Here is a 27,919-nt window from a genome sequence, read left to right on the forward strand (position 1 = left end):
TCTGACCAGCAACAGCCCTTAAATTAAAACCAGTCTTTAATGGGCCTTTCAATAGTTATTGATCTACGTTGGTGGATCTGCTCTTCTGACTTTGTCCTGTAACTTGTGTTGAACAATTTAAAATGAACACGTCTGTTCTCACTGTCATCACCCTGTTATTGTTTTATCTTTGCCAGAAAGTGTCAGGCATGATCATCTGGAAAACGGACGTGAAAAGCTTCCCTGACAGGAAAAGTTGGTATCTGTTAAATATGTATCAGTGCACTTAAGATGTTCTTCTTCCTCTTTAACGCCTCTGCACCTTGGTGTCCTGAACACCACCCCCCTCTTCTGGACGGTTAAATATCACACAATACATCTCTGCCAGCTTTTCTCTTTTCCTTTTTCTTAATCCATTGAATGCAGCGCTCACTGAACCTGTGTGTCTGGATTCCAGATGTTGGTGCGGACAGATTCACTTTTGGCTTTACTATCAAGGACTCGCCTGACTTTTTCATTAATGTGGCAGCCTGGGGGAGCGATGGCTACATCAACGGCCTCTCCAGCAGCTTCAGCATTGGAGACTGTGGTGAGGAAGTTACTGGGAAAGCTCCCATGAGCTTTGAAGACCCTTAAGATTCTGGCAAAATATTAATCAAGTTATTTAGTCATTCACAGTCGATTCCTAAGATGTCTTTTAGATTCATATATAGCTCTTAGTTTATCAAAAAAATAATAAAAGGAATCTTCGCTCATGTTAATCTTTGACCACTTTTCTTGTTTACTTCAAAACGTACTGATTTTTAGTATTAAATATTAATCAATTAAGCCTAGATAATGATATCTGTTGATTTTTGAATGATTGATTAGACCGAAATGATGATACATTTACACAATATGAGGTGTATCTTTATTTGCAATGAAAATCAAGCTACTCAAAAACAATTCAGTGACATTATTATCTTTTTTTAAGTTAAATACTTTAAATTATAAATTTAGCATTGAGGCAATGAAACTTAGAACATGTACACATTGAAATGTCTTAACAGAAAATTGTTTCTTATTATTCTTTCAAGTCATCGTTGAAAATCCGTTGGTCGCCAACAAAGATCCAGAGAAAGACGAGCGATTCCAACCCACAACGCCAAGGTAATTAAAAACATCACTCGTCATAACGTTCCTCCTGTGGTGCGTTCAGGAAGCTGGAGGAAAACAAGGATAACAGGATGCAATGCCGTTCAAAATATGATGCAACCGTGTGTAATGTGTGATGATCGTGTCAAGCGACTCTTTGGTTCAGAGGCCTGCGTCTGTTCTCAGTCTCTACAGGCTCCTGCTGACGGAGGCTCACTCTCAGGTGTCCCTCTGTGCCGACATGGACACCATCGACAGACTGCTGCCACTCATCCACCTGCCAGCGAAGGACTCCAGAGACTTTTACACACTGGGAGACATAGTGGCGAACGGTCAGCAGCTGGATGGCACAGTGGTCAATATACTGGCTGCAGTGAGATCGGTAAGGGCATCGTAAAGCAGCAGTCCTTCAGTATAAATAGGACTTAAGGAGATGTTCACATTTAAGCTGTTCTCAGACATGCACTTAACTCAAGGGATGTTCCTGTAAAAAATCTGAGTGAGCCCAGGTGAGAACACAGCAGGGAAATGTCCGCAGATATCACAGCAAGTGAGTCGGCTTGCTGTGAAACTTTTCAAATGTGACAGACACGAATCTGGAAGAACACTAATACCTCAGGATAAAAATGATGCTGATGGTGCCCTACCCGTAGAAGACCCTGATGAAGATGTCAATGACAATCTCCTGTAGCATTCCTCATATATGAATTGGGTCCAGACATTTTCCAGCGTTCATGTCTGAAAATGGCTTTAGTTTTCATCAATCTGCCTCAACAGCTCCCTTCACTTCCCCACATTTCCCAAAAGGCTTTTTCTATGTTACATTGAAAGAGTGGAGCAATCGTGATGTTAACCTATGTGTTTTTTCCAATGCATTGAAATGTAAATGTTTGAGAAAAACACTATAGTGTTTTGTACATAAGAGTAAAAAGGATCTTACTGGATAGTTCAACACCTTAAGAAATGCGGTTATTTGCCTGATTACCAGAAGTGAAATGAAAACATTATTACTTCTTTAGGGTGAATGTTTCCGTGAAAGTTAAACCATATAAGCTGAGGGTTGTCAGTTTGAATCCTGCAGGTAGAATTTGAATGAGAACTGTGGTCACATTGTGAACTCAAAATAAGTCCTTGTTGTTGACTCAATTACAGTCAGTACATTTTTGGGAAGTGATTAATTATTGCATATTGACAATCTCCATATTAAACTCAAATATCACAACGTTTTAGTAATGTTCACTCTACAAGAATGAGCCGGGACGTATTTTCCAGCTTTTCTCACACACTGATTGCATTAGATAGCGGTTTCTCAGCTGTCTTTCTCTCCACACTCAGTTCAACTATGGTGGAAAATCGGCTGTAAAAGTTTCCGGAGCTGAAAAACAACATTAAAAAGGGGGGAAGGGTTCCAATGTAACATTTTGAAAGTCAGTCATTGAAAAGCCATGGAAGTTGCCACTGAAGTTGCGGTGGGAAGCCTTGATACGGGATGTTTTTTAACTGCACATATGCAGAGCAAATGTTAAAAATCGAACATGTCAGACGCTTCTTAATTTGCTGAATTCACATCTTGTAAATTGCCTAATAGACGACATTAGGTCTGTTTGGTCTGTGTGGTAACGTGAGGGAATGCGTGTTGTTTGCCTGGAACATACCAACTCACCATAAAGCCCCTGACGATGTGTCTGTAAGTTCACAGAGAGGTTAGATCTTTCGTGAAAAGACGATCCAGCGATATGACATGATTGTGTTTACCTCTTCAGACCGGGGAGCCAAGGCTGTTCACCACTTCAGATGGACGCAAAGGCCAGAGGCTGGAAGTGAAGCTCTTCGACGACTCCGTCTCATCCTTCCCAGTCGTCTGGTGCGTCACGGTAGTTTAATCGATTGGAAAATGAATAAATATTTATGGCTTTCGTTGCTTCTGTGCCATATTCCATCTTATTGGCGACTCGGATCGCCACCATACTATGAATGGACTTTGGTGACATGAACCTGAGCTGCATGTGTGTTTGATTTACACTGTGCCCTCCCCTGAGTGACTGCCTGACCTCTGCTTCACTCACAGCTGGGACAGAGAAGCCATTCAGTTTGCGCAAACCTGGATACCCAAGGAGACGGGTAGGTTAGCGGTTGCCGCTCCCTCTGAGCCACAGACGGAATCTGTATGGAGCTGTTTTTCCAGCCTGTCATGTCCCATTAGCACACGGCACTGACGGGAGACATGGGAGTGGATATTTGAGATGTGATTTTCTGTTTGTGTTTGAGGTAACTTACTGTTGTTTTAACTTTGACTCTTCATTCGAAGTTCTCTTCATCGCCGACGCAAAGATCAGCTTTGACAGCTTCCGCAGTGGAATGACAGCGAGCGTTAACTCGAAGACCATTATCACCGTGAACCCCGGTAAGATGTTACAGCAACATTTCCAAAAACGAGGGATCTGATACGACTGTTTATTGTGCAATTAATCAAATACAAAAGTCAAACGCCGTAGTGTGAATCAAACCACCGGGATGTGGTTGTGCAGTGTAGGAAAAAGAATATCCTCTTCTCGCTGTGCGAGAAGAATATTTTCAGTGAGGAATATGTGTCACGGTCAATCATCATTTGCTCCCAGACACCAGAGAGGCCAGCCTGCTGTTCAGCTACGCCAAACAAGTGTCGGAGTCTGGAGCTCTGGATCAAGATGAGAAGCCAGAGGACGTTCCTGGTGGGTTACTCTCAAGTTCTGAGACCAGTGTGGCTGAAATCCAGTTTTTTTTTCTTGTGATATTCTAATGTGTAATTCTCCGATCGTCTGCAGCTCCTGTGAAACGACCAAAACAAACAATCCATTGATGGATCATGACTTGTACTGGCTGTGTGGCCTGTGTAGCTTATTCCTCTGAGCCATGGGCCTACAAACTGATCTAAAAACTCTTACAAACCTAATATTGAGCCACACTTTCACAGCCACTTACATGTTTCTTCTCGAAAAAGAACCCAAGTAGTTTCAGCTCTTAACCCTAACCCTGTCCACCCATCAATTTTAGTTAATTCATAAGCTTATTGAAAATGTTACTTTATATTTGTCAGCCTTTATTTTGAAGATTTATCTTCTATAGGTCTGAATAGGACTCAACGCTATACGACACGTTTTTTCAAGCGCCTTGTTAAAAATGTTCAAACCGTAGGGAACACATTAAATTAACAGACGACAAAGTGGCGACTGCAGTCTGTGTTACTGCCTTAGTTATAAAGAAAGTGTCTGCAGACTTGGACGTGTTTCTGCTTTTGTCTGTCCAGTGGATTCCATCGTAGACGTGTACACCGTGACCCAGCTGAAGCAGAAGGCCCAGGAGAGTGCTGAGGTTTTCTTTGGAATCACGTACAGCTTCATCTCCAAACTCGACCTCGACTCCTCTGTTTCCAAAGTCATCAAGACACGGTGGTGAGTGTGGATACTTAATCGAAATAAAGACCTTTTCCCGCTCTGGTCCATGAACAAATCCCTCCATTAGTTTTGTCTCCTGTCTCAGCTCCAGGTGTAAGTTCCAGGTGACTGAGGATGCACAGAGTTGTACCAACCAGCTGTGCACAGGGACAGATCAGGGGCTGTCAGCCACCACTGGCTTTGATGTGCTGGTGGACTTCACGGATCACACCGGCACACTGCACGCCTGCACCCTCAGAGGGCCAGTGGCAGAGAAGACACTTGGCTGCACAGTGAGCACTAATTGACAGAAGGATGTTATTCAGCATCAGCTCTTAATGTAGTAGCCCCTGTGTTCAGGAATAAAACGTATGAGAAGAAAGATGCTTCCTGATAGTAAATGTATTTATTTCAAACCCTTGAAAGCTTCTGCATCTGTACTTCAGCGTCTCCGTTTGATGTGTTGCAGACAAAAGAGTTCACCAGTCTGACCGACGATGAGCGAACGGCAAAGAAGTGGAAACTTCTTTTGGAGAGATGCAAAGTATACGTGAAGGTACGGAAGCTTCTGATCCTCTGCCGTGCCACGTCAGCGCTCAAAGCAAGTCACATGTTCAAATCCCTACGCTGTGTTGTAGATCCAGCCTTCCACTAAGACGAGGAGCGGGATCAGGGGAGAGGTGGTCGCCTGCTCCCTGTCCGACCCCGGGGAGGTGAAACAGCACATGTCTGCCCTGTTGAGCCTCTGATCAACACACACAAACACACACTCAAGCACATACACACACAGACACACATCACCAGCCGAGCAGGAACACGTTATATTATCATAGTTGTCTGTTTTACCTGCTGTTAGTTGCTGTTCTGATGAAGATGTTAACATGGGAAATAGTTATTTGTATTTTTGTGGACAGATGCATCTTGCGCATTATTTATCTAACCTATTTCATTTATATATTTAAGAGTGTTCTGTTGGTTTAACTTCTTTTTGTTAAATAAATGAACCTATTCATTTGTTTTCATTTCAATATATCTATTTATTTTTATTTATAAAATGTATATTTATTTATTTATCTGTCTCTGTCTCAAGCAACTTTCATTGTTCCATTGGTCCATTAAATGTGATTTAATTAAAGACCAGACTTAAAAACATTACAAAAAAAACGTGTGAATTATTGTTTTGTGGGTTTTTCTAAATTATATTTAGACTAAAATGAAAATGCTGTTTGCACCATATGCATATCTGTATTGATCCAGGGGTTTTACTTTCACGTCATCCATTTATGTTGCAATGGTTAATATGAGCCGGTAGGTGGCGCGAGTGCGCCGATTAAGAACTCCGGAACTTTTAAACTATTGCATGTTGCCAGGGGACACATTACAGGGACGTACTAAAGTTACCGTCAACATCAACTGAAGGTAAAAACAATTTGTCACATTTCTTTGGTTTTCTTCATTTCGAGGCAGAAGCTGTTATAAAATAATTTCCTACAGTGAAACACAGACACACTGTGTGCGATAATTGTATAAATTGCATGACAGGCGGAGCGAAGCTACTTTGCTAACGTTAGCCTGTGCGTTTTTAAGATGTGTGTTTTATTTAAACAGCATGTGAATAAATGCACCCCGCTCCTGTGTGATGTTGATATTTGACCATAGCACTAAACCCACAGTAACCAGCTGCCTGTCTCCTCCCCAGTGTCTTACCTTCCTCCCTCCCCGCGGTATCGAGCAGCGGTCGAGCATGAATGTGAACCAGGGCACGGTGGGCAGCGACCCGGTCATTCTGGCTACGGCTGGTTACGACCACACTGTCCGCTTCTGGCAGGCCCACAGCGGCATCTGCACCCGGACCGTCCAGCACCAGGACTCCGTATCCTCCACACTCACACGGTGTTAGACCCGAGGGTAGAAGCAGTTTGATGATCGGGGAACATAATAATAAGTGAATGTGCCATGTAAACAAGAAATATACACCTGTTAATAGAATAGAAACATTTTAAACAGTGTAAACAGAACAGTGTGAGAGTTTTGCTTCAGACACTGAAAGAGCTGCCCAGCGCTACGATGGTGTCCTGCCGTGGGCGGGACTGGTTGTCCATCAGAAATGACACCATCCTCCTCTCTCCCACCAGCTCCACTGGGTCAAGGGGGTGTCCCAGGAACCAGCTGGCCCTCCTGATCAGTCTGCCTAGTCTCTTCCTGTCACCGGTTAAGGTGCCGCTGTCCCAGCAGACCACTCCAGAGATTATACCACCAGAGAGGCCACCTGCACTCCAAAATAACCCCAGTGTCCTTAGCAGATACAGTCTGCTCCAACTACTCTTGTGAAGTGCCCCAGCATTAGCAGTACAGGCCAGTTTGGATAATAACAAGATCTGTGTCTTATTAAGTTTTTGATAAAGAGACGGTGTCTTTCATGAGCAGAACAAGTCTTTCTCGTATGTTTTGGTGAAATAAAACTTTTCAGCGTGTCCCTCTGCTTTAGAGAAACGTGTTCAAACTCTATCTGTAGATCTATCCAACTCAAATTAGAACTGTGGTGGCACTATAATACTTATGTGGTCTTATGATATGTCCATGATTGGAACCTAGCTGTAGAATGTTATAATTTATAATAAACAAACCACTTCCTTAACATTTCCTTCCAGCAAGTAAATTCACTTGAGGTGACACCAGACAGGAGTATGATTGCAGCTGCAGGTTGTTTCCGATTTTCTTTCTCAATCCTTTAATACTTGGAAGGCATAACTAAGGCCCTGGCTGCTTCATGTCACACGATCTTAACACCCTGCTTTTTTATTTAGGATATCAGCACATCCGCATGTATGACCTGAACTCCAACAACCCCAACCCTGTGATCAACTATGATGGAGTAACTAAGAACATCACGTCTGTGGGCTTTCATGAAGATGGCCGCTGGATGTACACGGGGGGAGAGGACTGCATGGCTCGCATCTGGGACCTGAGGTATGGCAATGCGTGCTCACATCATATATGATAATCTATATACATAATCACACTTTTACTCCTGCTCCTTCTATAGGTCAAGAAATCTTCAGTGTCAGAGGATTTTTCAAGTCAACGCTCCAATCAACTGTGTGTGCCTGCATCCTAACCAGGTGAGCCACTGACATGTTACTTGATATTTTAATAGTCTAAGACAAATGTGTGTTTATTATGATGTTACTTTAGGCCAATCAGAGTGGGTGCTTACTGCCTGAAACTGTTGATGTTGTGTCTTTCAGGCCGAGCTGATTGTAGGAGACCAGAGTGGAGTGATTCACATCTGGGATCTCAAGACCGACCACAACGAACAGCTGATTCCTGAGCCCGAGGTCTCGATCAACTCAGTCCACATTGACCCAGATGCCAGTTACATGGCGGCAGTCAACAGCTCGGTCAGTGCACAAACAGTCGAGAGAAGTGTGGAGGTTCGAGGTAAATCCTTCAACTGAAACCGCCTCCTTTGTCGTCCTGAACAGGGAAACTGTTACGTGTGGAACCTGGCTGGAGGCATCGGAGACGAGGTGACTCAGCTCATTCCCAAGACTAAGATCCCAGCACACAAACGCTACTCGCTCCGCTGCAAGTTCAGCCCGGATTCAACGTGAGTGGCCTTCTCCCTTACACACTCACTGTCCAGTAACAGCAGATTTTTACCATATCTGCCCCATTACATACTTCAGTGAGATGCTAACTGCTCTGATGTTTATGATATTAACTGTCTGCGTTTGTCTTCACCTCCAGACTACTCGCCACCTGCTCAGCAGATCAGACCTGTAAGATCTGGAGAACGTCCAATTTCTCCCTCATGACTGAACTGAGCATCAAGAGCAACAACCCAGGAGAGACGTCGAGAGGCTGGATGTGGGACTGCGCCTTCTCTGGAGACTCCCAGTATATTGTGACTGGTCAGTACACGCGCCACTGGCAACAATGCGATGTCAATACACTAATAGCTAAACCATTCCATTGTGAGAAAAGCTTTTGGAGAGCAGTCATATCGTCCATCTTTATATACGGTTTATTGTTGAAGTTAGACCTACAGTCATTATAAAGTTAAAGGTTCAGTGTGTAGGAGTTAGTGACATCTAGTGGTGAAGTTGCATGTTGCAGCTGAATACCCCTCACCTACCAAACATGAGAGAGAACCTGTGGCAGCCTTTAGTTGTCATAAAAACTCAAAAGGTGTTTAGTTTGTCCAGTTTGGGCTACTGTAAAATAAACATGAGGAGAGAGGAGCTGCTTTTGATATAAATATAGAATAATTAAATATAAAGAGCCCATTCTAGGTTAAAGAACCTAGAATGGGCTCCTACAATTTAGAGGAAACAAACTAGTGTAAACATCACTAGGGTTATTTTATAGTCAATTTCTGCCCAAAGATCCCTCAAAATTCTTTATTTTCATAAGTACTGCTTGATAGATCTTCACAGATGAAGCGATTTAAACTTTTTTTAGAAGAGAGGGAAAGTTTTCATTGGATCTCGTTGGTGACAAACGTTGCCATGAACTGAATTTAAGTTTGTCCTCTCTCTCTGCAGCCTCCTCCGACAACCTGGCTCGCCTGTGGTGTGTGGAGACCGGCGAGATCAAGAGGGAATACAGTGGCCACCAGAAGGCTGTGGTGTGTCTGGCCTTCAATGACAGCGTGCTGGGCTGAAGAGGAAGGAGGGGAACTGACCCGATGTGGCAGACGGTCCCCGCGGGGGGTGGCATAAAGACTCTTTGGGAAATGTGACTCAAATCTCAGACGATGTATGTCTGTTGGCATCAATGGGAATTAAAAACAAATTCTCCTTGAAATTATCTCGGAAAGAAGCAGGGGCTTGTTTGAACGTAATGACGGTTCTTCCTGCCAGGCGCCTGTAAGTATTCAATTATGGACTTGAGGTTGGAGTCTGATGAAAATACACAAGCGTGTTTATCCCCACAGGTTTTAACTTCATTTCTCTGGGCAGAAACACAACCAATTTCAAGTCTTTGTTTTTATAGCACACTGTATTTATTGAATCAAAAAGGACCACGTTATTCTTCACCTTCACGCTTTTTAGTTCTCATGGAATTGATTAATCTCATGTATGATAATTCCTTTAATGCTCTATGTTTAAAGGTGTACTATTCTTAATGATCCCATGTGGATTGAGAATAAATGGTGATGGAGAGTGTCTCCAATGTCCTTTCATTTTATTTCACTCTATCGTAGAAAAACTGAAGAAAAATGCACCTTTTATTAGGCAGATCAGAGCTGCAAAAGGAATGGCTACACATAATCACACGGCAGCAGTGGGTTACAGGAAATACAATTGGGGTTTCATTCTTCTGTAATCTGTGAAGCGTGCGACCAGAGAGGGTATTACACATGAAGGGGGTGACGATGGGGCTCTGGTGATAACAGTGACAGCCTGTCTTCATGTCTCTGCTCGCTCAGAAGGGTGGACTGGTTCACCGGCAGCTGCACGGCACAAAGAAAACAGTCAAAACTGGGTTTTGTTCCGTTTTCTCTTTTCTTTTTTTCATTCGGCCTTGTAGAGGGAAGCCTAAAAAGACCACTTTGCCTTTTTCCCTGATGTTTTTCGCTGGGAGGAGAAGAGCTGAGCATGCACAGTCACTCGGGCAGGTAGTAGAAACACACAGACACGCAGATGTTGCTGGGGAAACAGATGTCGATGCAGAAGTAGACCAGCCTCTGTTTGCCCGGGCCTGAGAGACGGAGAGAGGGAGGCAGACTATGATGACTCTTCAAGAAATGTGAGGGAAGTTGTTGAAGACATGCAATGAGTCATAACACGAGACAGAGCGGAATCCCAGTGTTTTACACGCTTCATAAATGTGGTTGTGGAATGGCATGTGACTTATGCATTGTTAAAAGACCCAGAATAACATTATTAGCCGATTATTGGTGGAACAAAAGAGGTTTTGTTGCCTCATAGGATTACATAGTAGCCACATCTCCCAGCAAAGGTGATCAACTGGACCCATCCCGAGGTTTTATAAAGTACCAGTCATTTATGCACCCTGAACCAGAATTCCCCTTTAAGGGATTGAACCAGTCACAAAAGGTCACAGTCACATGGCCCCTGTCAAGAATGAAAGAGCAGTTTTTCCACATGATTTACACATTGAGCACCACATGCATTAGGTTGTTGAGTCAGTATACAGTTTAGTACTGGGGTTTTTTTCAGCCTGCGACAGTGGAAAGGTCAATGTCAGTCATAGATGAGAGGTTAGGTTTCAGCAGCGTTACCGAGTCGTAAGCTGAGCAAGTTTAAAAGCCAAACATTCGTAGCCTCTGTGGGTGCTGACAAATGAAGGCTTCACTTTGCATACATTTCTTTTATATAGAAGCCAATATTTTGACATTAATTTAGCAAAAATGTCAGGTTCAGCAAGTTTCTGCATATTTGGTTCTCCAGTGATAGTCTGTGTGAGGGGACTGACTCATCTCAATACAGAAATACATCACTAGTGAAATAATGTGGCTCTTTTTCTTTTTACATCACATCTCTTCATATGTCTGCCTCTTTTAATTATTCTCTAAACCTCTGAGCGTCCTCACCGTTTGCCCTCCTGGTCCAGTGGACGGAGCTGTCGTGACACAGCGCCTGCACCGGCTCCTCCAGAGTGGACACATCCACCCGACTGGCCGCCAGTACCCCCAGGAACTCTGTCTGCCTCTGCGTCTCGTTCCCAGACAGCTGGAAGTGACTCTGCTGAGGGGGACAAAAAACATATTTCAGCATCTCAGCACAAAAGTCCACCGCAAACCAGAGTTTTGTCCTCTGCAGAAAAGAGCGTCATTAAAGAAGTGTGAGAAATCACATGTCATCCCAGTTTCAAAGTGATGGGGATCTATTTGACTGAATGCAATGGAGACGTGAACAAAGAAAAGTAAAAAGATTGAAACTGGAGCTGCTATTAGGCTGATATCTTCTCTGATGGGGTCAACGCGGTCGCACATTATACGCTTTGGCTAATCACAAAGGCGGCAAATAATTGTGCCACTTACGCCCGCTGATTGGCTCCGATACAGAGCCACTTAGAGCGCTGTCATGCTCGAGTGGGTCACAGAACCGCCAGTATTCCTCCGCTCCGAGTGACCAAGAAGACCATTGTGCCTCAAACTTCATCTATTCTCCATCCTCTCTCTATCCCACCCATCTTTGATTAAATGTCTGCGATTTGCAACTCGGGTGAGACACGTGACACCACCGGTCGGGATCGTTAAACTCCTCAGCGGCTTTTGATGGGTGGAAATGGGCTATTGTTCAGCAACAAAAAAAAAAAACTATGATAAGGCAGAGAAATTGAATCCCTCAAGGTCCCCCATCACGACTCTAAACAACAACATGGCCATTCACCTGGTCATTTTGTAAGATTACCGTTGAAAGTCCGATGCTCCCATTCAAATAACATCTGAAGGAAACAGGACTGATGAAATATGAACATTAAAGATCCAGGTATTTTTCACCAGGCACACACAAACACAGACTATTCCTGACTAGCCCTCGCTTCTGGCTGCATTTCATTCCAACAGAGGAGTCTTAAAGGCCTCACACAGAGCGGCCATTGTGCCCCGCTCGAGGGCTCTGGCTCACCGCCGTGAAGCCTCCTGTAAGGAGATCCTGGGCACGCCGAGGGGGCTGGCGGGATCAGATGTGCTGAGGAATTCACCCATGTAGGTGGGAGAGAGACGGGGGGGACTATACAGCTCTTCCAAGCCCTGTGTGCCTCACCTGTCTCTTTTGTACAGAGTGGGAAGTGATGCAAAACGAATGAACCCCAGCAGGTCCTGGCTCAGTGGATAATAAAGCCGGGAGTCAGAAAGGCCAGGTCGCACATTAGCGAGGCTGTGACTTTAGAGGCAGCCGCCAGAGCTGAAAGGACAACCCCGGCCTCTTAATATAGACTCACATATCCTGAACATAGTGAGAAGGGGGGGGGGGGGGGGGGGGGGAACCCCGTTATGTAACCCCTACAGTGTTGAGTTCTCACGTGCACGTTACCTGGTGGGTTTGCTCATGAAGGAGGGCTCGCACGTTGTCATAATCAGACTCCTCCATCTTCTGCAGGAAGCAGGTGTCCTGGCCCACTGGTTTGTAACATATCAAACCCTGCAGCACAGACACAGTCCAATAGCGTCAGTTATCATGTAGATAGCATGTAGATCAGATCGTAAATCATCTGTACGCACGCGTTTGACATCAAACAGCACGGTGGACGTCTGATTTGCCGAAGAGGTCACCGAAAAGGTCACCAGGTCGTTCTGCTGGTCCACCACCGCCGACTGATTGATCACAAGTCCGGTCGGATCTTGAGCCGAGATTCTCACAATCTGTGAAGGCTGCATGAAAAACACTTTGGGATTATTGCAGGCAGCCAAGTGTGGGAGTAACAGTGAAGGGGGGGGGGATCATACCTGAGAGAGGGGTTGAGACAGCCCGAGGTTCCCCGTCAAACCGAGGGCGATGACCAGCAAGAGCAGAGAGGCGGAGAGGCTGACCCAGAATGCCTTGTGTGGGAAATGGGACTGGGGGGCTGCAGGTGGAGCCCCATCCTGGAGAGACGTGAGCACACATGGGAACTAAAGCCAAGCTCTTTAAAAGAGAGTTCACAGGATGTGAACATTCAATTGTAACAGGAAAATGCAACAATATTCTTTTGAAAGCTACGGTCTGGGTCCCAAACAGACTCCTTGACCCCCCCCCCCCCCCCCCCCCCCCACATGCAGTTGAATTCAAAGCCGTGTTCCTACCGTGCTCTGTGCTTCCTCCAAACGGTTTTCCGATCGTTTCCAACACGTCACCATCCTGCGTCCCTTGACGGCTCCTCACTCCCTTCTTGTGGCTATCGACATGGAGCTGCGGTCATGACCAGCGCTGACTGAGCCTCCGTTCACCTGGTCAGCTCCTCTTTGTCAGACCTCCCACCTTTTTCTTCCCCCACCACCTCATCCCCCTCCTCCTCCTTCCCTCTCCAGTCCCTTCACACAAAAAAAACTCTGAATCCACTTTTGTCTTCCTGCAATTTGCTCATATCTCCTCCTCCGTCTTTCCTGCCCGTTATGACTTAATGTGCCTCTTTAACTTCATCCGTCCTTTCATTGACTCTTATTCTTAACGTGCACTTGCATGAAAGGAGTTGGCCGCCCGCCCCCGGGGGCCGCACAATGGACAAAGGGGAAAGTCTCTGTCAACAGGTGAGAGTTGATATGCTGCTGCTGCTGCAGTCCAGCCGATGACAAGCCCCAAGGTGACTTTAAGCGCAGGGTTTAGAGGCAAGTGAGCTTTGAACAGAGAACAGAGATTGATGCAGTGAGGACAGATATTGTTTTATTACAGACTTGAGCAAAGGTTTCAGTGATGGCAGGAGGAACAGAGAGTGGATGGAAAAAAATAAAGGAAGACGGATGATCGCAAACATTTCTACAATAAATTTAAAACAGACAAAAATAACAGGACTGGACGTCATTTCACGAGTCCATGAGTGTAAAAGCAGATATTAGCACAATCTGTTGAGGTGATGAAATACACGAAGCTCAAGTCATAAAGGGTCAGTGCGTTTTAGTCCCGTTCTCTGCCTGCACACGTGTCACCGAACTACTGAAACCGTGTGTTGGCTTATTTCCCTTCTTACGATTGACATGATGTTGCTTAAGGCGACAATTTACCACACACAGGATCAGGGCTGTTAAAGTACACTCGCCTCTCTCCTTACCAAAAATAAAGGAACCAACACTATATACTCTTCTATTTAACACTTAAAAATTGCATTGAAACAATACTGGAAGTCATGTTTTCATGTTATATATATATATCCTTTACTTATATAATGTAAAAACGGTTTAGTAAACGACAAAACTGATGATGGAATCTGGGTAGCGGCTCTTGAGTATTTTTGTTTGTCTCCTCTTTCACACAACAGTTGTGACTTTGTTATAGAGATTTTTCTAAATCTTAAGCCACTTTTAAACATGATCTCGGAATATTAAAATCTGCATATTCATCAAGGTTTTGGAGAACAACAACAAAAGGAAGTGTCCCGAACATTCAGACGAGGGGGGAATATAATATCTTGTTAAAAGCTCTTCACTCTCTTCTTCCACATCATCAACATGCACACTTGCTCGCTGGGAATTTTACTGGATATTTTCCTGCTGCATTCTCAAATAAGACTCTTGACATTTGCGTTCTAATTTAAAGTCTCTGCGCAAAATCCCAGGAAAATATCCAGACTTCAGCACCAGTCTGAAAGCAGTTTTAGTGACAACGGATCCTTGTGTGTGTGACAGGCTACCCAGCTTCCTCAGGTTAGCAGCAGCTAGGCCATCACGCAGCCGCTCTTCAGTCTCGACCGACCAGCGGAGCTCTCATCCCCGCAGAACCGGGAGGAGATCGGCGATGCTGTCCACGTAATAATCCGGCACCATCCCCTGCCTCTCCACACAACCGCTCTTCTGGTGGGCCTCGGCATCAGCCACTGTGCTGACCCCTGTGAGGGTGAGGAGGGTCTTCAGGCCGCAGTTGGAGCCCAGCATGATGTCCGTGTCCAGGCGGTCGCCCACCATCAGGCAGCGGTCACGGTCCACGCTGAACTGGGAGGCCACACAGTCGAACATGAAGCTGTTGGGTTTGCCCACAGTCTGGGCCTGGCGCTGGGCGGCGGTCTCGACGGCCTGGAGCAGGCAGCCTGTACCTGGGGGGGGAGGAGCGAGGGTCAGGAGGTGATGTGACCTTTTGCTTCATGCAACTACAGCAAAAACCAACACAATACTGCGATATGACGACATTTAGTCCCTGGTATTTGGGTTTCTCTTTCAAATACACACAGATAAATTTGGCCAGATGCAGCACATGTCCTCAACATGATTGCTGCATCCACATCTGCAATAAAAAACTGTGCAGTGTTGCAATGTACGAACTGATGACATAACACTTTTACTTCGACAATTTTCTGGGGCCCCTGGAAACATTTCCGGGGCCTTTTTTTGCAATTTGAGGCACTTTTCTGTATTTGCACGTGTTGTGACTTTTTGCGGCGCATGCGTCAGCAAATTGATGAAGTTGTTTTCGTAATTTGCAAATGTTGCTTTTTTTCTATTTGCATGTGTTTGCATGTGCTGGGCCAGCCTAGTATTGGAAGGGATTGATGAATAGACCTTAATTGTCCACTTAAGGTGGAAAACTGCCTTCGGCTCACCAGTACAGCACAAAATCAGACAAATGATTGATTATCGTTTATCGTGGGCCATGAGATTCCCTTAAGAATTCAGTGTGTAAGATTTAGGTGAAATGTATCTATTGATAGATATTGAACATTAAATATTCCTAGTGAGGTTTTCACTAGTGTGTCATAATTGTCTTTACCCTAGAATGGGCCCTTTACATTTAAATACGTTATATTTACATCACTGAAGGCTCCCACAGGTTCTCTGTTATGTTTTGGAGGGGAGGGTGAGGTGGGGTACTCAGCTGCAATAAGCAACTTCACCACTAGATGTCACTAAACTATACACACTGAAGCTTTAACTAAAGTAAATCTAAATATTATATGTTAGATAGTTAGATAGATAGATAGATAGATAGATAGATAGATAGATAGACTTTTATCGATCACAGAACCGCTGTATTGGGATATTATCGTTATTGTGAGTCGTGTATCTAACCATCCTCTACCCTGAACTAAACTAAATGGATCTCTCATATTTGACCAACCAGAAGAGAAGTTGTGTGTGAGTTTGAATCCTACCTGGGACTGCCTTGCCTCCCTCCAGGGGCAGCCTGGAGTCCCTGTTGGTCCCCACGAACAGGCAGTCCTTCTGGCTCAGGTACTGCAGGGCTCGGTTCAACTTCATGTAGCTGAAGTGCTCGTCGAAGCCGACCACCACCGCCCTCACCTCGGGGTCCAGGGGCACGCCGGCCCAGTCGGCCGCCTTCCCGGCGACGTGGTCCGGTCCCACCCCGGTCTGCTGGATCCCCACGGCCGCCAGCTCCTGCTCCATGGCTGGGCTGCCGATCAGGTAGACTCTCCCCCGCAGCTCGCACACATTCCGCAGGTACACGGCGGAGCAGTACGCGGTGCCGAACACCTCCTCCTCCCGCACGTCGAAGCCCAGCTTGGTCATCTTGTCTGCGTACATCCTGCGGGTCTTGCTGCTGTTGTTGGTGACGAAGAAGACATTCTTGCCCCGCTCCTTCAGCAGGTCGATGACCTCGGCGGCCCCCGGGACGGCCTGCTCCCCGCGCCAGATCACCCCGTCGCAGTCGAACAGGACGCAGTCCACCGAGTCCAGCAGCTGCTTCCCCAGCAGCCCGGTCAGCCGAGTGCATTTGGCCGCAGACATGACGGAGGAAGGACGGCGAATCAATGAAAATAAAAAATGTCACAACTTCCTCCAACTACCGTGCGAAGCAGCGGGAGTTAGCGGCTGTCAGGCAGTTCAGCGGCGGCGCGCGTGGACACGTCGAGGCTCGTCTGTGAGGCGATGAACGTCAAACCCAGGAAGCCGGTTTGGTTTGAAGAGAGAAGCTCACATGAACCGGATTACAGCTCTGACCTTCCACACACAGTTTACATCAGAATCTGTGTTCACTTCCGCACCGGCTTAAAGGGACAGGACTCCAGTGTCAGTCATGTGACAGGGCTGCAGCTAGGATCTTCAGGGGCCTCAGACAAAAGGGACAGGGGGGGTGTTAGACTCTGAATAAAGATGGATGATGCTAATCAGATTCGTGATTTCAGATCATGTGACCCTGATCTGATTGTTTAATGACAAATCACAGGGAATCTGATCTTTTCAATCAGATTTGGGCCACATGGTTATAAATCAGATACAGATTGGATTTTTTTTTAATGTGACCTCAGTCTGGACAGCCATGTGACCCGTCTCCGATCTCAAAGCCACTTCTACGTCACTCTACTGTACATCGACATTCCTCATAATTTTGTGCAGGCGAAGGGGCGGACAGGAAACATGGAGGCAGCTACAACAGAGGTAGTCATTCAAGGGACAGTGAGGTGTTAGACCTGAAAAGTCTACAAGCAAAACTTGAACATCATCACAACTACATGCAAATATTAAAGTCATTTTAATCTCCCAATTGAGGAATCCACAAAACATGATATTCTCCACTTGGTTCACAAAGCAGCAGAAAAAATGGAAAAAATAGTCACTATAATATAGTGCACAAGATCAATAAATGAAACATATTATTCCATTTAACATAAAATAAATTGATGAGTCATCAAGGGTTTTTTGATTAAATCTTTTTTTTTCAAATCACTAATCGCACTAAACACCCTCCAAAAAAATACAACTGTATCTAAAGTATGACATTCACAGAGAACGAATTATATGTTATGTAATTTGCTCCAGCTTAAGAAGCATTTATGCTTTAATTGATAGCAGCCATAGGAATAAAAAAAAGGGATTCAATAAGGTGTCTTAGATCTGCAGCTGGAACATTATATTCAAAGACAATGATCTGACATGACAAGGATCACTTTTTTCTTTGGAGCACATCTTTTCAATTCACTACATTTCATGGGAGATAGACACCAGAGCTCATACAGATATCACAAATGTAAACTTTATTACTCCAGTCAGACAGTAAACCCCAAAGGGACGTACAGTAAATGCAGCATAACAACACAAGGGGCAGTGTCTCTTTTCAGTTGTCTTTTTTCCGAACAGGTTGCGGAGGATAGAAAATCTCCCCCAGGTTTCTGAGAAGCCCTCGGCTGTAGAAGTATCTTTTCGAGTGGTCTGGCGCTGGCTGACAGAGGTGGTCCGATGTTGATGTCGGGTGGCAGTGCTGACAAACGGAACCTCGACTTTTGTACCACTCGTTGGACGTTTGGTTGACAAGAGCCAAGTAGGAATGGAACATGGCGTAACCCGCCAGCAGGAAGAAGACAAAGACCAGAAAGCCCAGCATGAAGACGATTCGGGGAAAGGTCAGGAACAGATGCTGGAGGGACAGAGGGGAAAAGAAAGAGCATTATTTCACTCAGAGACTATAATGGTGTTAAGTGGAACTCATTAGTCCACCAGGGTCAAACAGTCCTGTCTGGAAAGTGACAAGGATGCCAGCAAGGGGCTGTAACTGCAGGGCAGAAAAGTTTACTTAAATAAGAATATCATTTTGAGAGTAGCAGAGCAGTAGGCTGAACATTTTTATTATGTTTTTTCATGTAAATTTAAGTCTATCTGATGTAGTAGTAGTGAGTTGATTATGTCATGTTATTAAAATGTTCTTAAACAGGTATAAAATGTTTTTGGCCATTCAAATGATGAAAAAATCATAAATGTTGCACTCCTGCAGTGCATTTATTGTGATTATATTATATTAAATGATATTATATTATCATTGTATAGACTTTCTTCCTGCACCCCCAACTCTAACTCACTTCCAGCATCCCTGGAAAGAAATAAAAAGACATCCAGGGTCTGGAAAATTCAGATTTCAACACCGTAATTGTCAGATTCTTTAACTTCAAAGATCTAAACATTATTTTTGACCAAAATATCAATGTTAAGGAAAGTGATTTCTTCCCTGGCCAACGCGACAGCCCTCATCAACACTGCTGACAATTCAAACGAATGAACATACACAAAACAGACATGGGTGTAAACACAACCTCCTTGGCTGCAGCATATCTATAGAACACTCAGTATTTCAGCAGCACTTAGTCTCACCTGCACGACAAACAGAGGCCCGGCCGTCTGCTGCTCACCAAACTCATCCACGTAACTGGCCCTCAGAAGTCCTGAGCGCAAAACGGCGTGGAGCAGCATGTCTGCCGTCAGCACTGCCATGTCGCCCGCCATGGCACAAACGCTGAAGAGGTAGAGCAGGAAGTAGCGTGTGTTCAGAGCACCGATGCAGTTGTTCACCCAGACACAGTGGTGGTCGAAGCGCTGGACGCACCTGTCGCAGACCCCTGAAATACAGACGGGTGTTTACAGGCAGCAAAAAGCAAGACTTCTTTTTCATTTTGACCTTCACATTGAAGTTAATTTCCGAAATGAACACAATGGACAATACCAGCATGACGTGTTGTGCCAACATTGAGGTCAAATGTTTGGTAAGGGCAGTGAAAGCAAACAACATTGTGAGTATTTATTCAACGTCTGAACCCTGAGGGAGAAGGAGAGCAGGTACAACGGGTATCAGATTACTCACTGCAGTGTTTGGAGCGAGCGGGTTTGATAAGCTGGCAGGTCGGACAGGAAACCCCCGGGTGAAAGAGTCTCCTGTCGTATGGATAGACGTGCTGCTGACCAGACACTTTCTTCTCTGTAACTGTGCCTGTTGAATCAAGAAAAAGGTGCGTCAAGAGAAGGTGAAGTAAAGAAAATATTGCAGTGAAATAAATCCTGTCCAGAACTAAATTTTCAGTCATGGTCTGTTTTTTCTTGTAAAGTGTTACCACAGATCTGTTTCAGTGAAGGGAGCAGGTGAACATGAATTCAAGCACACAAACCAGAAAAAAATTAATAATAATAAAGATGACATTTTTGTTTTGCATTCCCGCTGAATGGGTTAAAGAACTGCATTTAGGAGAGTGAATATTAATACAGCAGCTGCATTTGTGTTTCACAAAACATGGACAGACCTGAGGATTGTTAGGGAAATGTAACATTTAGATCACAATATAATCACGTTAATTTTCCCTTTGAATGATCATGAGTGAATCTCATACAATGTAACCTTGATCATGCTGTATCCTGTACAACTGAATGAATCTTGGCCTGATTGCACAAATTGCACTATTGTTGTTTTATTTTCTCTTCAGCTCTTTTTATATATATTTATATATATATACTTTATTTTCCATTTTAAATTTTGATATTCTATTTTATTTAATTTTTTAGGTTGTAATTACTTGAGCATTGCTAGAAGAGAGCCTGTGACTCAAGCATTTCACTGCCAGCGACTGCTTAATGTTATTGTTGTGCATTTAATAATAAAAATCTTGAATCTTGAATCTTGAATTGCTTTAACTAAGGCATTGTTGCCTTGATGTCATCAGAAGATCCCGACCTTTGACTTTGTAACAGCCCCAACCATAGTGGGTGGGAGGAGCCAAATGTACAAAGACAAACAGCAGCTTCCCATCGGTGTGCATATTGCAAACTAACCTTTGTCTTGTGCACCGTGCTCTGAGCATTAAAGTGTGACAATACTGTAAGAGCTGAGACTGACTCGTAATTGGTCGAGCGTTTGTATTGGTGTGTCCTTGATACACCAGCTCCATCCCAACTCACTTTTGGCCGGAGGCTGGCTCCAAATGACGTCATCGGGACATCAGAGCATTCGCATTCAGGTTATTTTGGTTTCCTTTTATGGATCTTGAGAGGAAGTCGAGATATGTCGTCCATATTTATTTACAGTTTATGATTTTACTACTACTTAATAAAAGGTGATCTCCGTCACCGGTGCTTTGAATCCCTTGACTCCCTCACTAAATTGTTTAATTTTTGGTGAGTATTTGGTATTTGGGTGATATGTAATGATGAATCTCCTAAATATTACACATAAAGTGTCCTTATTTGGCCTCTGTCATGTTGGGTAGGGTTCCGGTTTGCGTGTCAGGTGTACTTCCCCCGCCCCCACACATACTGCAGCTACTGTGGAACGAACCTGGATCTCTCCTGATGCAGAGGTAGAAGAAGAAGGTCTTGACGGCCAGCAGGATGTAAGGCACTGACAGGCTGGTCAGAGTGGTGTCCATCTCCATGCAGAAGCCAAGCACCTCATAGGTGAACTCTGCATACACAGCGCACTCCAGGAGGAGATGCAGATAGATGAACATGTTGCTCCTGCAGTTACGAGAAAATAATAAATGTTATTGATATGGCACTTTTAAAGCTAAAGCAAAAAAGTATATTCCGAGTGAAAAGAAAAGAGTAGAAATTAAAATCAGAAACCCAATGAAACCCACCCTGTCGGATACAAAATTGTGGAACATGACAGAATATCAACAGCACTGGGCCCATACATTGATAATGGGTGTGTAAGTATAATAGCGTTATAAATAAAATAAAAACCAAGTGTGTTTAAGATGACAGAGACTGAAGGCTGCAACATTGTAATGAAATAGATAACGAGAACAGATTTCTTAACATTCTTAATTTCCAACCTTTGATGGAACAGCCTGTGTAAGGTCCGCTGTGAAAACGTCTGGAGCCATTTTGGTGTAATGGGTGCGACAAACTGTGAGGAAAAATAACAACAACTTAATTCCACATCCACAAAGCCAGGTTGTCAAGTTATTTTAAAATTTATTTCAAGATACAGTCAAACATAATCATATTAAATGCATTAACAATTGTTTACGTTACTTTATACTTTTATTTATATTTACTGTGATTTATTATGTTTTATTTGCACAATTCATTATTATATTTCTGTGAAACAGTTGCTCCAGCAAAAAACAGAAATAGGTGTCTGATTGAAATACAAAATATAGGAAGGTTTATAATAAAATGTGTGTAATATAATAAAATACATAAAATATGAGAGCTGAATAGGAATAGTATGTATACCAATTATATTTTGTTAAAACAGTGCTTCATGGAGCCTTATACTTGGAGATTAACAATGCAACAGCGCCATCTAGTGTCAGTTTTTTTGTGCAAAATATTTTTCAGAGGCTTTTTTTTCTTACCTTCACGACAAAGTTGAAGAAAGTGAGAAATGGAGTTTGCTGTTGACCTGAGTATTTACACAGCAGGATGATGCACGTGAGCACCAGCAGCACGTAGGCGGCGAACAGGCTGAGGAAATCCATGCTTCAGCTGTCAGCTTCACAAACACACAATAACAACAGGTGTTTAAACTCAGATCTCTCTATAAACAGGGCGGAAACTCAACGAGACGCTACTGTCACGTTTCCTCTTTAATTGCCTTCAGACATATAAAGGGAATGGGACAGCGCTCGTCTCCTTAACCACACGAGCAGTCTGCGTTAGCATGCTAAGCTACAGTACAGTAAGTGCACACCCAGAGCTAGCAAACATGAACATGGACTCTGTAAAAGCCACTAACACAAACTGCTCTCTCTCTCTCTCACCTTCTGGTCTAGTCACACATGGCCGCCTCTCTTGGTTTTATCTCATGTTAACTGCTGCTGAGGTTTGTCGCTCCAGCTCCAGTTCTCAACTCAGTCTCTGTTAACAATCCCATTTCCGTAGCATCCATGTAGCTAACCCACAGAGCTAACCTGCAAGCTAAGAGCTAACCTGCTGATGCTGGGATGAGGAGGAGGAGGAGGAGGAGGAGGAAGGTGTGTGCAGGTAGGAAGAAACATGGACTTTAATATCGATACGTTACCGTGTACATCTTGTTATTGTATGAGCTCTATTCAGCAGTATTCATCTTTAAATATGATTTTTCCAGTATCCTTAAAGTTGTGTGTGTGTTTTTTTTTATCAAAGAAGAGGAGCTAGAGGAAGATATGCATGTACGCGTTCACCTGTTATATTGGTCTATTAAATAGCAGAAAATATTGGGAAAATTCCATAAATAACAACACATGCTTTAAGATTGTAGAGGAAGAGATAAACATAAGCCTCCAAATGAATTCAATGTAATATTTCATGTAAAGAAATAAAAGCGTTGTGTTTTTTCTTTCAATAAAGTTGATCTTATCTTATATTATCTTAAATTATCCAGATTTAGTCACATGTTCTCATACTAAGTATTATATGAGGAAACACATGTGACCAAAGTCAGGGAAACACACTTAAAGAATAAAAAGTAGACTACTATTAGGCAGTTAAATATAATATGATTACAATATTATAAGGTATTGATGGATTTATATGCATGCCAAAGAAAAACACTGTAACTGTTTATATTTGTACAGTACTTAAGTAAATGTACTTATTTAATTCCCAAAACTGGCAAAAGGTAGATTCCTTCCTCACAGTCTCACACCTTGTAAGAAGACGGCAGATGTGAAAATGTTTGACTCGAGTATCATATGAAGAACTGACTCAGAGAACTGTTTTTCTCTCCGCCGCTCAATTCAACAAGGCATCACAAGACACCTGATGGATCTGGTTGCCCACATGGCCAAACACTCATATTACAGCTCCCGGTGCCGGAGAGGGGAGCGTAACTCAGGAGCGGTGTGTGCATGTCCGTGGATGCTGTTTAAAAAGGTAACAGGCGTGGGGGGGATGTGCTGGAGCTGTGTTGTGCTGTGCCGGTGCGTTTGGTCCTTTGAAATGTTTCTTAAAATAAATAGGTGATCAGTCACAATGCACTGAATGTATGCATGGCTACAGTTTGGGATTGGGATGTGTTTCTTAATACTTTTCAAGACCTTTATGATTATGGAAGAACTAGTGTTGCTAGTCTCAAAGGTAAATCCTGTATAAAACCTATTGTAAGTAGGTAATAATGTATATATGATCAGATGTCTGCAGGGTTACCAACAGAGTTTAAAGACAGGAGCAGTTGGATCAGACTCAGTTACCTTTGAGATGTTAGTTGTCAAACACGAGTAAACTGTCTTGGCTGTAGAGTAAGAGGAGAGTTTGATTGAAGTGTTTGTTTGCACATGTGAGCCATTTGTGTTGAATTATTCAGTTTGTACCGCACTGGCTGTTCCTTACTCTGTGCTGAGCCACTAATGACAGTTCACACTACTACGGACTCACCTGCAGGCCACTCTACGGACTTCATATTGTGTTATTGTATCTGAGGTGCCCTCACAATAATATTCAATATTATAATAACCTCTTTTTAAATTTAGAAGCTTTATATAAACACAGACCATTTTCCATTAACTTTTTAGTCACTGCTTTTGACTTGTGATATATTTACTCACTATTTACTTCTTATTTACTCACTTTTTCTAATATGTATACAAAGTAACATTTATTTAGACATAAACATATCTAAATAAAAATATATAAAGATAAAAGATATAAAAAGTGAAGTAATAAGTGAAATGCAAAATGCAAAACAGTGAACAGTGAGCAGTGTCAAATTGCAATATCCATCTTTCTGGTGGGATATAACATATCAGAAAATAGAGGAAAGAATTCTGAAATAATAAAGAAATGTTTTAAATGTTTTTGAAATGCTTGTTTATTCAAATAAATGTAAACAAAATTTGTCCACAAATTAACTGATGATTGGCAATTTGCCAGTTAAATCAGTTTGACCATTAATAATAATATATTTTATAAATGATAATGATGACAACATAATTAAAGGAGTTATTTGTATGGAAGTGCAAATAAAAAACTACTGTGGCAGACAGCAGTGCATTTCCATCACGGTCCCGCCCAGGAGACACATAATGAATGGGCTGAAAGTGACATTGCACCAGTTTTGTCTGCAGTGGTTTCATTATTCTACAAATAAACCTATGACATCAGGGTAATTAGAAAGAGGACATAATCAATAAAGAAACATCTACACATAGTGGATTTAAGATTATCTTAATATTTCACTGGTTCTGAACCATCTGACTTTATCTTGACACTGCAGTGTTTTGTCACCACCTAACAATACATGTCTTATAGTCCGTGGATGTATTCCTCAAGGAAGGGGAGCATGTGTTCCTTCAGTGTTAATGGCGAGGGGGTGGGGGAGCGCTGAAGATTCATCTCGTAATCCTACTAATCCTGCAGGCTGAGATCTTAAATTGCTCCTGCTCCTTCTCAATGGACTGAGCCTTTCAATGTGCTCACACACACATGGACTGACAGAATTCCAGGCGAGCGGACGCTCCAATTAGTGCTCATCAGGCTTCCTCGCAGCGAAGCAGAGCGATTCTGGGCCAGGAGCAGTCCCTCGGAGAGCCACCTAGCCGAGAGAGGAGGAGAGGGAAAAAAAGACACACTGGTGTATTTATAGAAAAATGAGGCCTCACAATAGCCCTTTTTGGAGAGAGAAGTATTAAGGAGCCGAGGTGCGCGGGTGCACGCGTCCCAGTTTTCTGATTAACACTGTGTGCAAGCAGGCTGGCCCCAGGATGAATCAGGGATGAGACGCAGGACCAACTCGTTGACGGTGTCACACAGGCTGCACTGGCTTTTCATGCACACTCACCCATTGCTCGTGAGGAGGCTGCTGTGGTTTCAGGGGAGCTAGAATGGGGCTGTGCGTTGACCTTGTCACTCTCTCTGTTTGACTTTGGGATTGTGGGGTGATCAGAGAGGAGGGGATTTTTTTTTTTTTATTGCATACTTTTTTGTGCTAGCAGGCAACCTGCTATTTTGAAAAAATCAAGATGAAGAAGTTTCTGCAAAACAAAAAAGGCAGATACTCTTTTCGGCAGAACAAACGAGGCAATCGGTATCCATCTAAAGATTTCCGTAAGTCTCTTGCCGGTTTTGTCAACTGTGTGAATCCTGCTGTGCTGCGGCTTTTAGAGGCTGTGGAGCATCATTAGCCTCCAGCTGAGCCAGAGCATTTGTATATTCTGATATTCTGTGTATTGCCTGATTTGCTTGTTCTTTAAAGCTGTTTTCTGTCTCTTAACTTGCTTAAAACTCCTCAGTGCAGCCGGTGGTGTGCTCGCTCTCGCTTTGCTGCCTAATTACTGTTCAACAGGCAAGACTTTTACTTGTGTCTCTGAAGATAATTAAAGTCGCGATCTCTGCGACGCCTTCATTTGATTGGCTGCCGTGGGGGTTTGTGAACCAGGTCAGGGACGGCTGAGTGTGTCACGGTTCAGGGGAGAAGGTTACAGAGCCGCTCACGATAGAACGACTCGAGACGCAGGAGGATGGAGACAGGGAACAGCGGCGTCAGTTTGGATCGCTGTTGAAATATGCAAAGGATCGTTAAATCTGAGTGTGTATTTGCGATGCCAGTAGATATTAATGCATTGGCTGCTGTGGGTAAGTGATTGTATTTGAATAAGTGTGTGTTAATTTCTCAAATCTTACATCCTCTTTCTATTCTACCTCCACCATTCCGATCTTTGTAGTCCTCAGCATGCCGACGTCCAATCAGGGCTGGCCCGAGGATTTTGGCTTCCAGCTCGGTGGGAATGGACCCAGCTACATCCTCTCAGTGGAGGAAGGCAGCAGCGCCCACCTGGCCGGGTTGCAAGCGGGGGACCAGGTCCTGGAGATCGAGGGCCACAATGTGTCGACACTTGGTCCGCAGGCCGTCGTGGCCATAGCCCAGACTCAGAAGAACATCCCTCCCAGTATCGGAGTGGTGTCCCGTATACAGCAGGTCTTACAGCTCTTGAATATATCACAGGAATACTGCATGTGTAGGTTAATGCCTGTGGAATTACAGGAAATGGTATAATCCGGTGATTTTGATGGGCATGGGATTTTTTTACTTGTCCATTACAGATGGACATCATACCAGGTCCGGATGGTCGCTTTGGGTTCACCATCGTTGGAGACTGCCCCCTGCTAGTGGAGGACTGCTCGCCTTGCTCGCCGGCCGGCCGTGCAGGTCTCAGGGCCGGGGATTATGTCATGGAGGTCAACGGCATCCCCGTCAGGCAGCATGAAACGGCCGCGGCGCTGATCAAGGCCTCCCAGGGAAGCACGCTCCGTCTGGGGGTGCTGTGCCTCGGCGTGAGGCAGAAGCACAGCATCAGCATAGACGACAGTCAGATGGGGGGAGACGGGCCAAGGATGGACCGTAAACATAAAGCTCTGGAGTTCAACAGCAAGGTACGTCGAAAAATACTACTAATAATGTGAAGTTTGATTCTTTCCCCTGGTCCACTTGAGTTGGGGAGTTTATTTGGAAATAGGGGAGGTTGTGCAATTCTGTGCACCAATCAGAATTCAGCGATGTTGTGTTTGTCGAGAGAGGTGTGGGTTGCTTGCTTACCCGCGTTGCCAATGAGAAAATATTGTTGTGTGTGTGTGTGTGTGTGTGTGTGTGTGTGTGTGTGTGTGTGTGTGTGTGTGTGTAATGGTACAGATGTCTTTATGAGGACTAGTTTGAGCCTAGAACCTACAGGATGAGGACATTTTGGCCAGCCCTCCCTTTCTGAGGATTTTGATTGAAAGGAAATTATACAACTAAACTGGCTAAGCTACAAGATTTGTCAGAAGATTCAGTATTGGTTACTTTATTAAGACTCTTTATTGTTTTGAACTGGTGTTGAACATATGACCAGGCAGCGTCTTGTCCTCAAACGTCTCCATCAGGTCGACCAGATTCTTGGTGATGAACCTGAAGTGAAAGAGAAACTCTTCAGTGTGCTGAAGCAGTACGCGGCCGAGAAGAGAGTGGAGTGGTTGGCCTCTGTTCTGCCAGAGATACTCACCACTGACGAACATCGACAGCTCATCTCCAGCATCAGGTACAAGCCGGAGGTCTCACTTCCATTGACAATGTATTACATAACATGGTATAGAATAAACTGACGGTATTTCACAGTGGGCT

The 27,919-nt window shown here is 44.0% G+C and overlaps 6 protein-coding genes across 7 annotated transcripts in view; 3 read left to right on the forward strand and 3 right to left on the reverse strand.

Annotated features, from left to right (window-relative positions):
- meiob (meiosis specific with OB-fold) overlaps window positions 1-5,275 on the forward strand; it is a 48,626-nt gene extending 43,351 nt beyond the window's left edge. The window contains exons 4-15 of the mRNA XM_053414374.1: window positions 177-234; window positions 437-568; window positions 1,056-1,128; window positions 1,300-1,495; window positions 2,877-2,977; window positions 3,182-3,234; window positions 3,422-3,517; window positions 3,732-3,824; window positions 4,400-4,544; window positions 4,633-4,819; window positions 4,996-5,082; window positions 5,165-5,275. Of these exons, the coding sequence (XP_053270349.1) occupies window positions 177-234; window positions 437-568; window positions 1,056-1,128; window positions 1,300-1,495; window positions 2,877-2,977; window positions 3,182-3,234; window positions 3,422-3,517; window positions 3,732-3,824; window positions 4,400-4,544; window positions 4,633-4,819; window positions 4,996-5,082; window positions 5,165-5,275 (1,332 nt within the window). The remainder of the gene's footprint in view (window positions 1-176; window positions 235-436; window positions 569-1,055; window positions 1,129-1,299; window positions 1,496-2,876; window positions 2,978-3,181; window positions 3,235-3,421; window positions 3,518-3,731; window positions 3,825-4,399; window positions 4,545-4,632; window positions 4,820-4,995; window positions 5,083-5,164) is intronic.
- Window positions 5,276-5,883: 608 nt separating this feature from the next.
- mlst8 (MTOR associated protein, LST8 homolog (S. cerevisiae)) lies at window positions 5,884-9,699 on the forward strand. The gene is made up of 9 exons (XM_053413876.1): window positions 5,884-5,945; window positions 6,226-6,399; window positions 7,178-7,229; window positions 7,334-7,496; window positions 7,573-7,648; window positions 7,775-7,927; window positions 8,012-8,136; window positions 8,277-8,440; window positions 9,074-9,699. The coding sequence occupies exons 2-9, from the start codon at window positions 6,271-6,273 to the stop codon at window positions 9,190-9,192; spliced, it is 981 nt and encodes a 326-aa protein (XP_053269851.1). The 5' UTR covers window positions 5,884-5,945; window positions 6,226-6,270; the 3' UTR covers window positions 9,193-9,699.
- Window positions 9,700-9,741: 42 nt separating this feature from the next.
- Window positions 9,742-13,398, reverse strand: bricd5 (BRICHOS domain containing 5). The gene is made up of 6 exons (XM_053413877.1): window positions 13,285-13,398; window positions 12,949-13,086; window positions 12,724-12,873; window positions 12,536-12,643; window positions 11,089-11,242; window positions 9,742-10,232 (listed from the first exon to the last, which is right to left on the reverse strand). Exons 1-6 carry the CDS (start codon window positions 13,336-13,338, stop codon window positions 10,138-10,140), a joined length of 699 nt encoding a protein of 232 aa, XP_053269852.1. The 5' UTR covers window positions 13,339-13,398; the 3' UTR covers window positions 9,742-10,137.
- Window positions 13,399-13,841: 443 nt separating this feature from the next.
- On the reverse strand, window positions 13,842-17,103 carry pgp (phosphoglycolate phosphatase). The gene is made up of 2 exons (XM_053413679.1): window positions 16,278-17,103; window positions 13,842-15,224 (listed from the first exon to the last, which is right to left on the reverse strand). The coding sequence occupies exons 1-2, from the start codon at window positions 16,870-16,872 to the stop codon at window positions 14,899-14,901; spliced, it is 921 nt and encodes a 306-aa protein (XP_053269654.1). The 5' UTR covers window positions 16,873-17,103; the 3' UTR covers window positions 13,842-14,898.
- Window positions 17,104-17,601: 498 nt separating this feature from the next.
- zdhhc4 (zinc finger DHHC-type palmitoyltransferase 4) lies at window positions 17,602-22,763 on the reverse strand. Of its 2 annotated transcripts, none has more exons than XM_053414427.1 (7): window positions 22,608-22,763; window positions 22,203-22,332; window positions 21,675-21,748; window positions 21,176-21,354; window positions 19,715-19,840; window positions 19,228-19,472; window positions 17,602-18,499 (listed from the first exon to the last, which is right to left on the reverse strand). In XM_053414427.1, the coding sequence occupies exons 2-7, from the start codon at window positions 22,323-22,325 to the stop codon at window positions 18,200-18,202; spliced, it is 1,047 nt and encodes a 348-aa protein (XP_053270402.1). In that variant the 5' UTR covers window positions 22,326-22,332; window positions 22,608-22,763; the 3' UTR covers window positions 17,602-18,199. The 2 variants fall into 2 exon arrangements, with proteins under 2 accessions (XP_053270402.1, XP_053270401.1); XM_053414426.1 differs by having other exon boundaries at window positions 22,203-22,339.
- Window positions 22,764-25,784: 3,021 nt separating this feature from the next.
- The window catches only part of grid2ipb (glutamate receptor, ionotropic, delta 2 (Grid2) interacting protein, b), a 30,037-nt gene continuing 27,902 nt past the window's right edge, over window positions 25,785-27,919 (forward strand). The window contains exons 1-4 of the mRNA XM_053413968.1: window positions 25,785-25,869; window positions 26,487-26,740; window positions 26,866-27,195; window positions 27,682-27,836. Of these exons, the coding sequence (XP_053269943.1) occupies window positions 25,785-25,869; window positions 26,487-26,740; window positions 26,866-27,195; window positions 27,682-27,836 (824 nt within the window). The remainder of the gene's footprint in view (window positions 25,870-26,486; window positions 26,741-26,865; window positions 27,196-27,681; window positions 27,837-27,919) is intronic.

This window comes from Pleuronectes platessa, chromosome 21 (genome assembly GCF_947347685.1).
Source record: "Pleuronectes platessa chromosome 21, fPlePla1.1, whole genome shotgun sequence".
NCBI classification, from domain to species: domain Eukaryota; kingdom Metazoa; phylum Chordata; class Actinopteri; order Pleuronectiformes; family Pleuronectidae; genus Pleuronectes; species Pleuronectes platessa.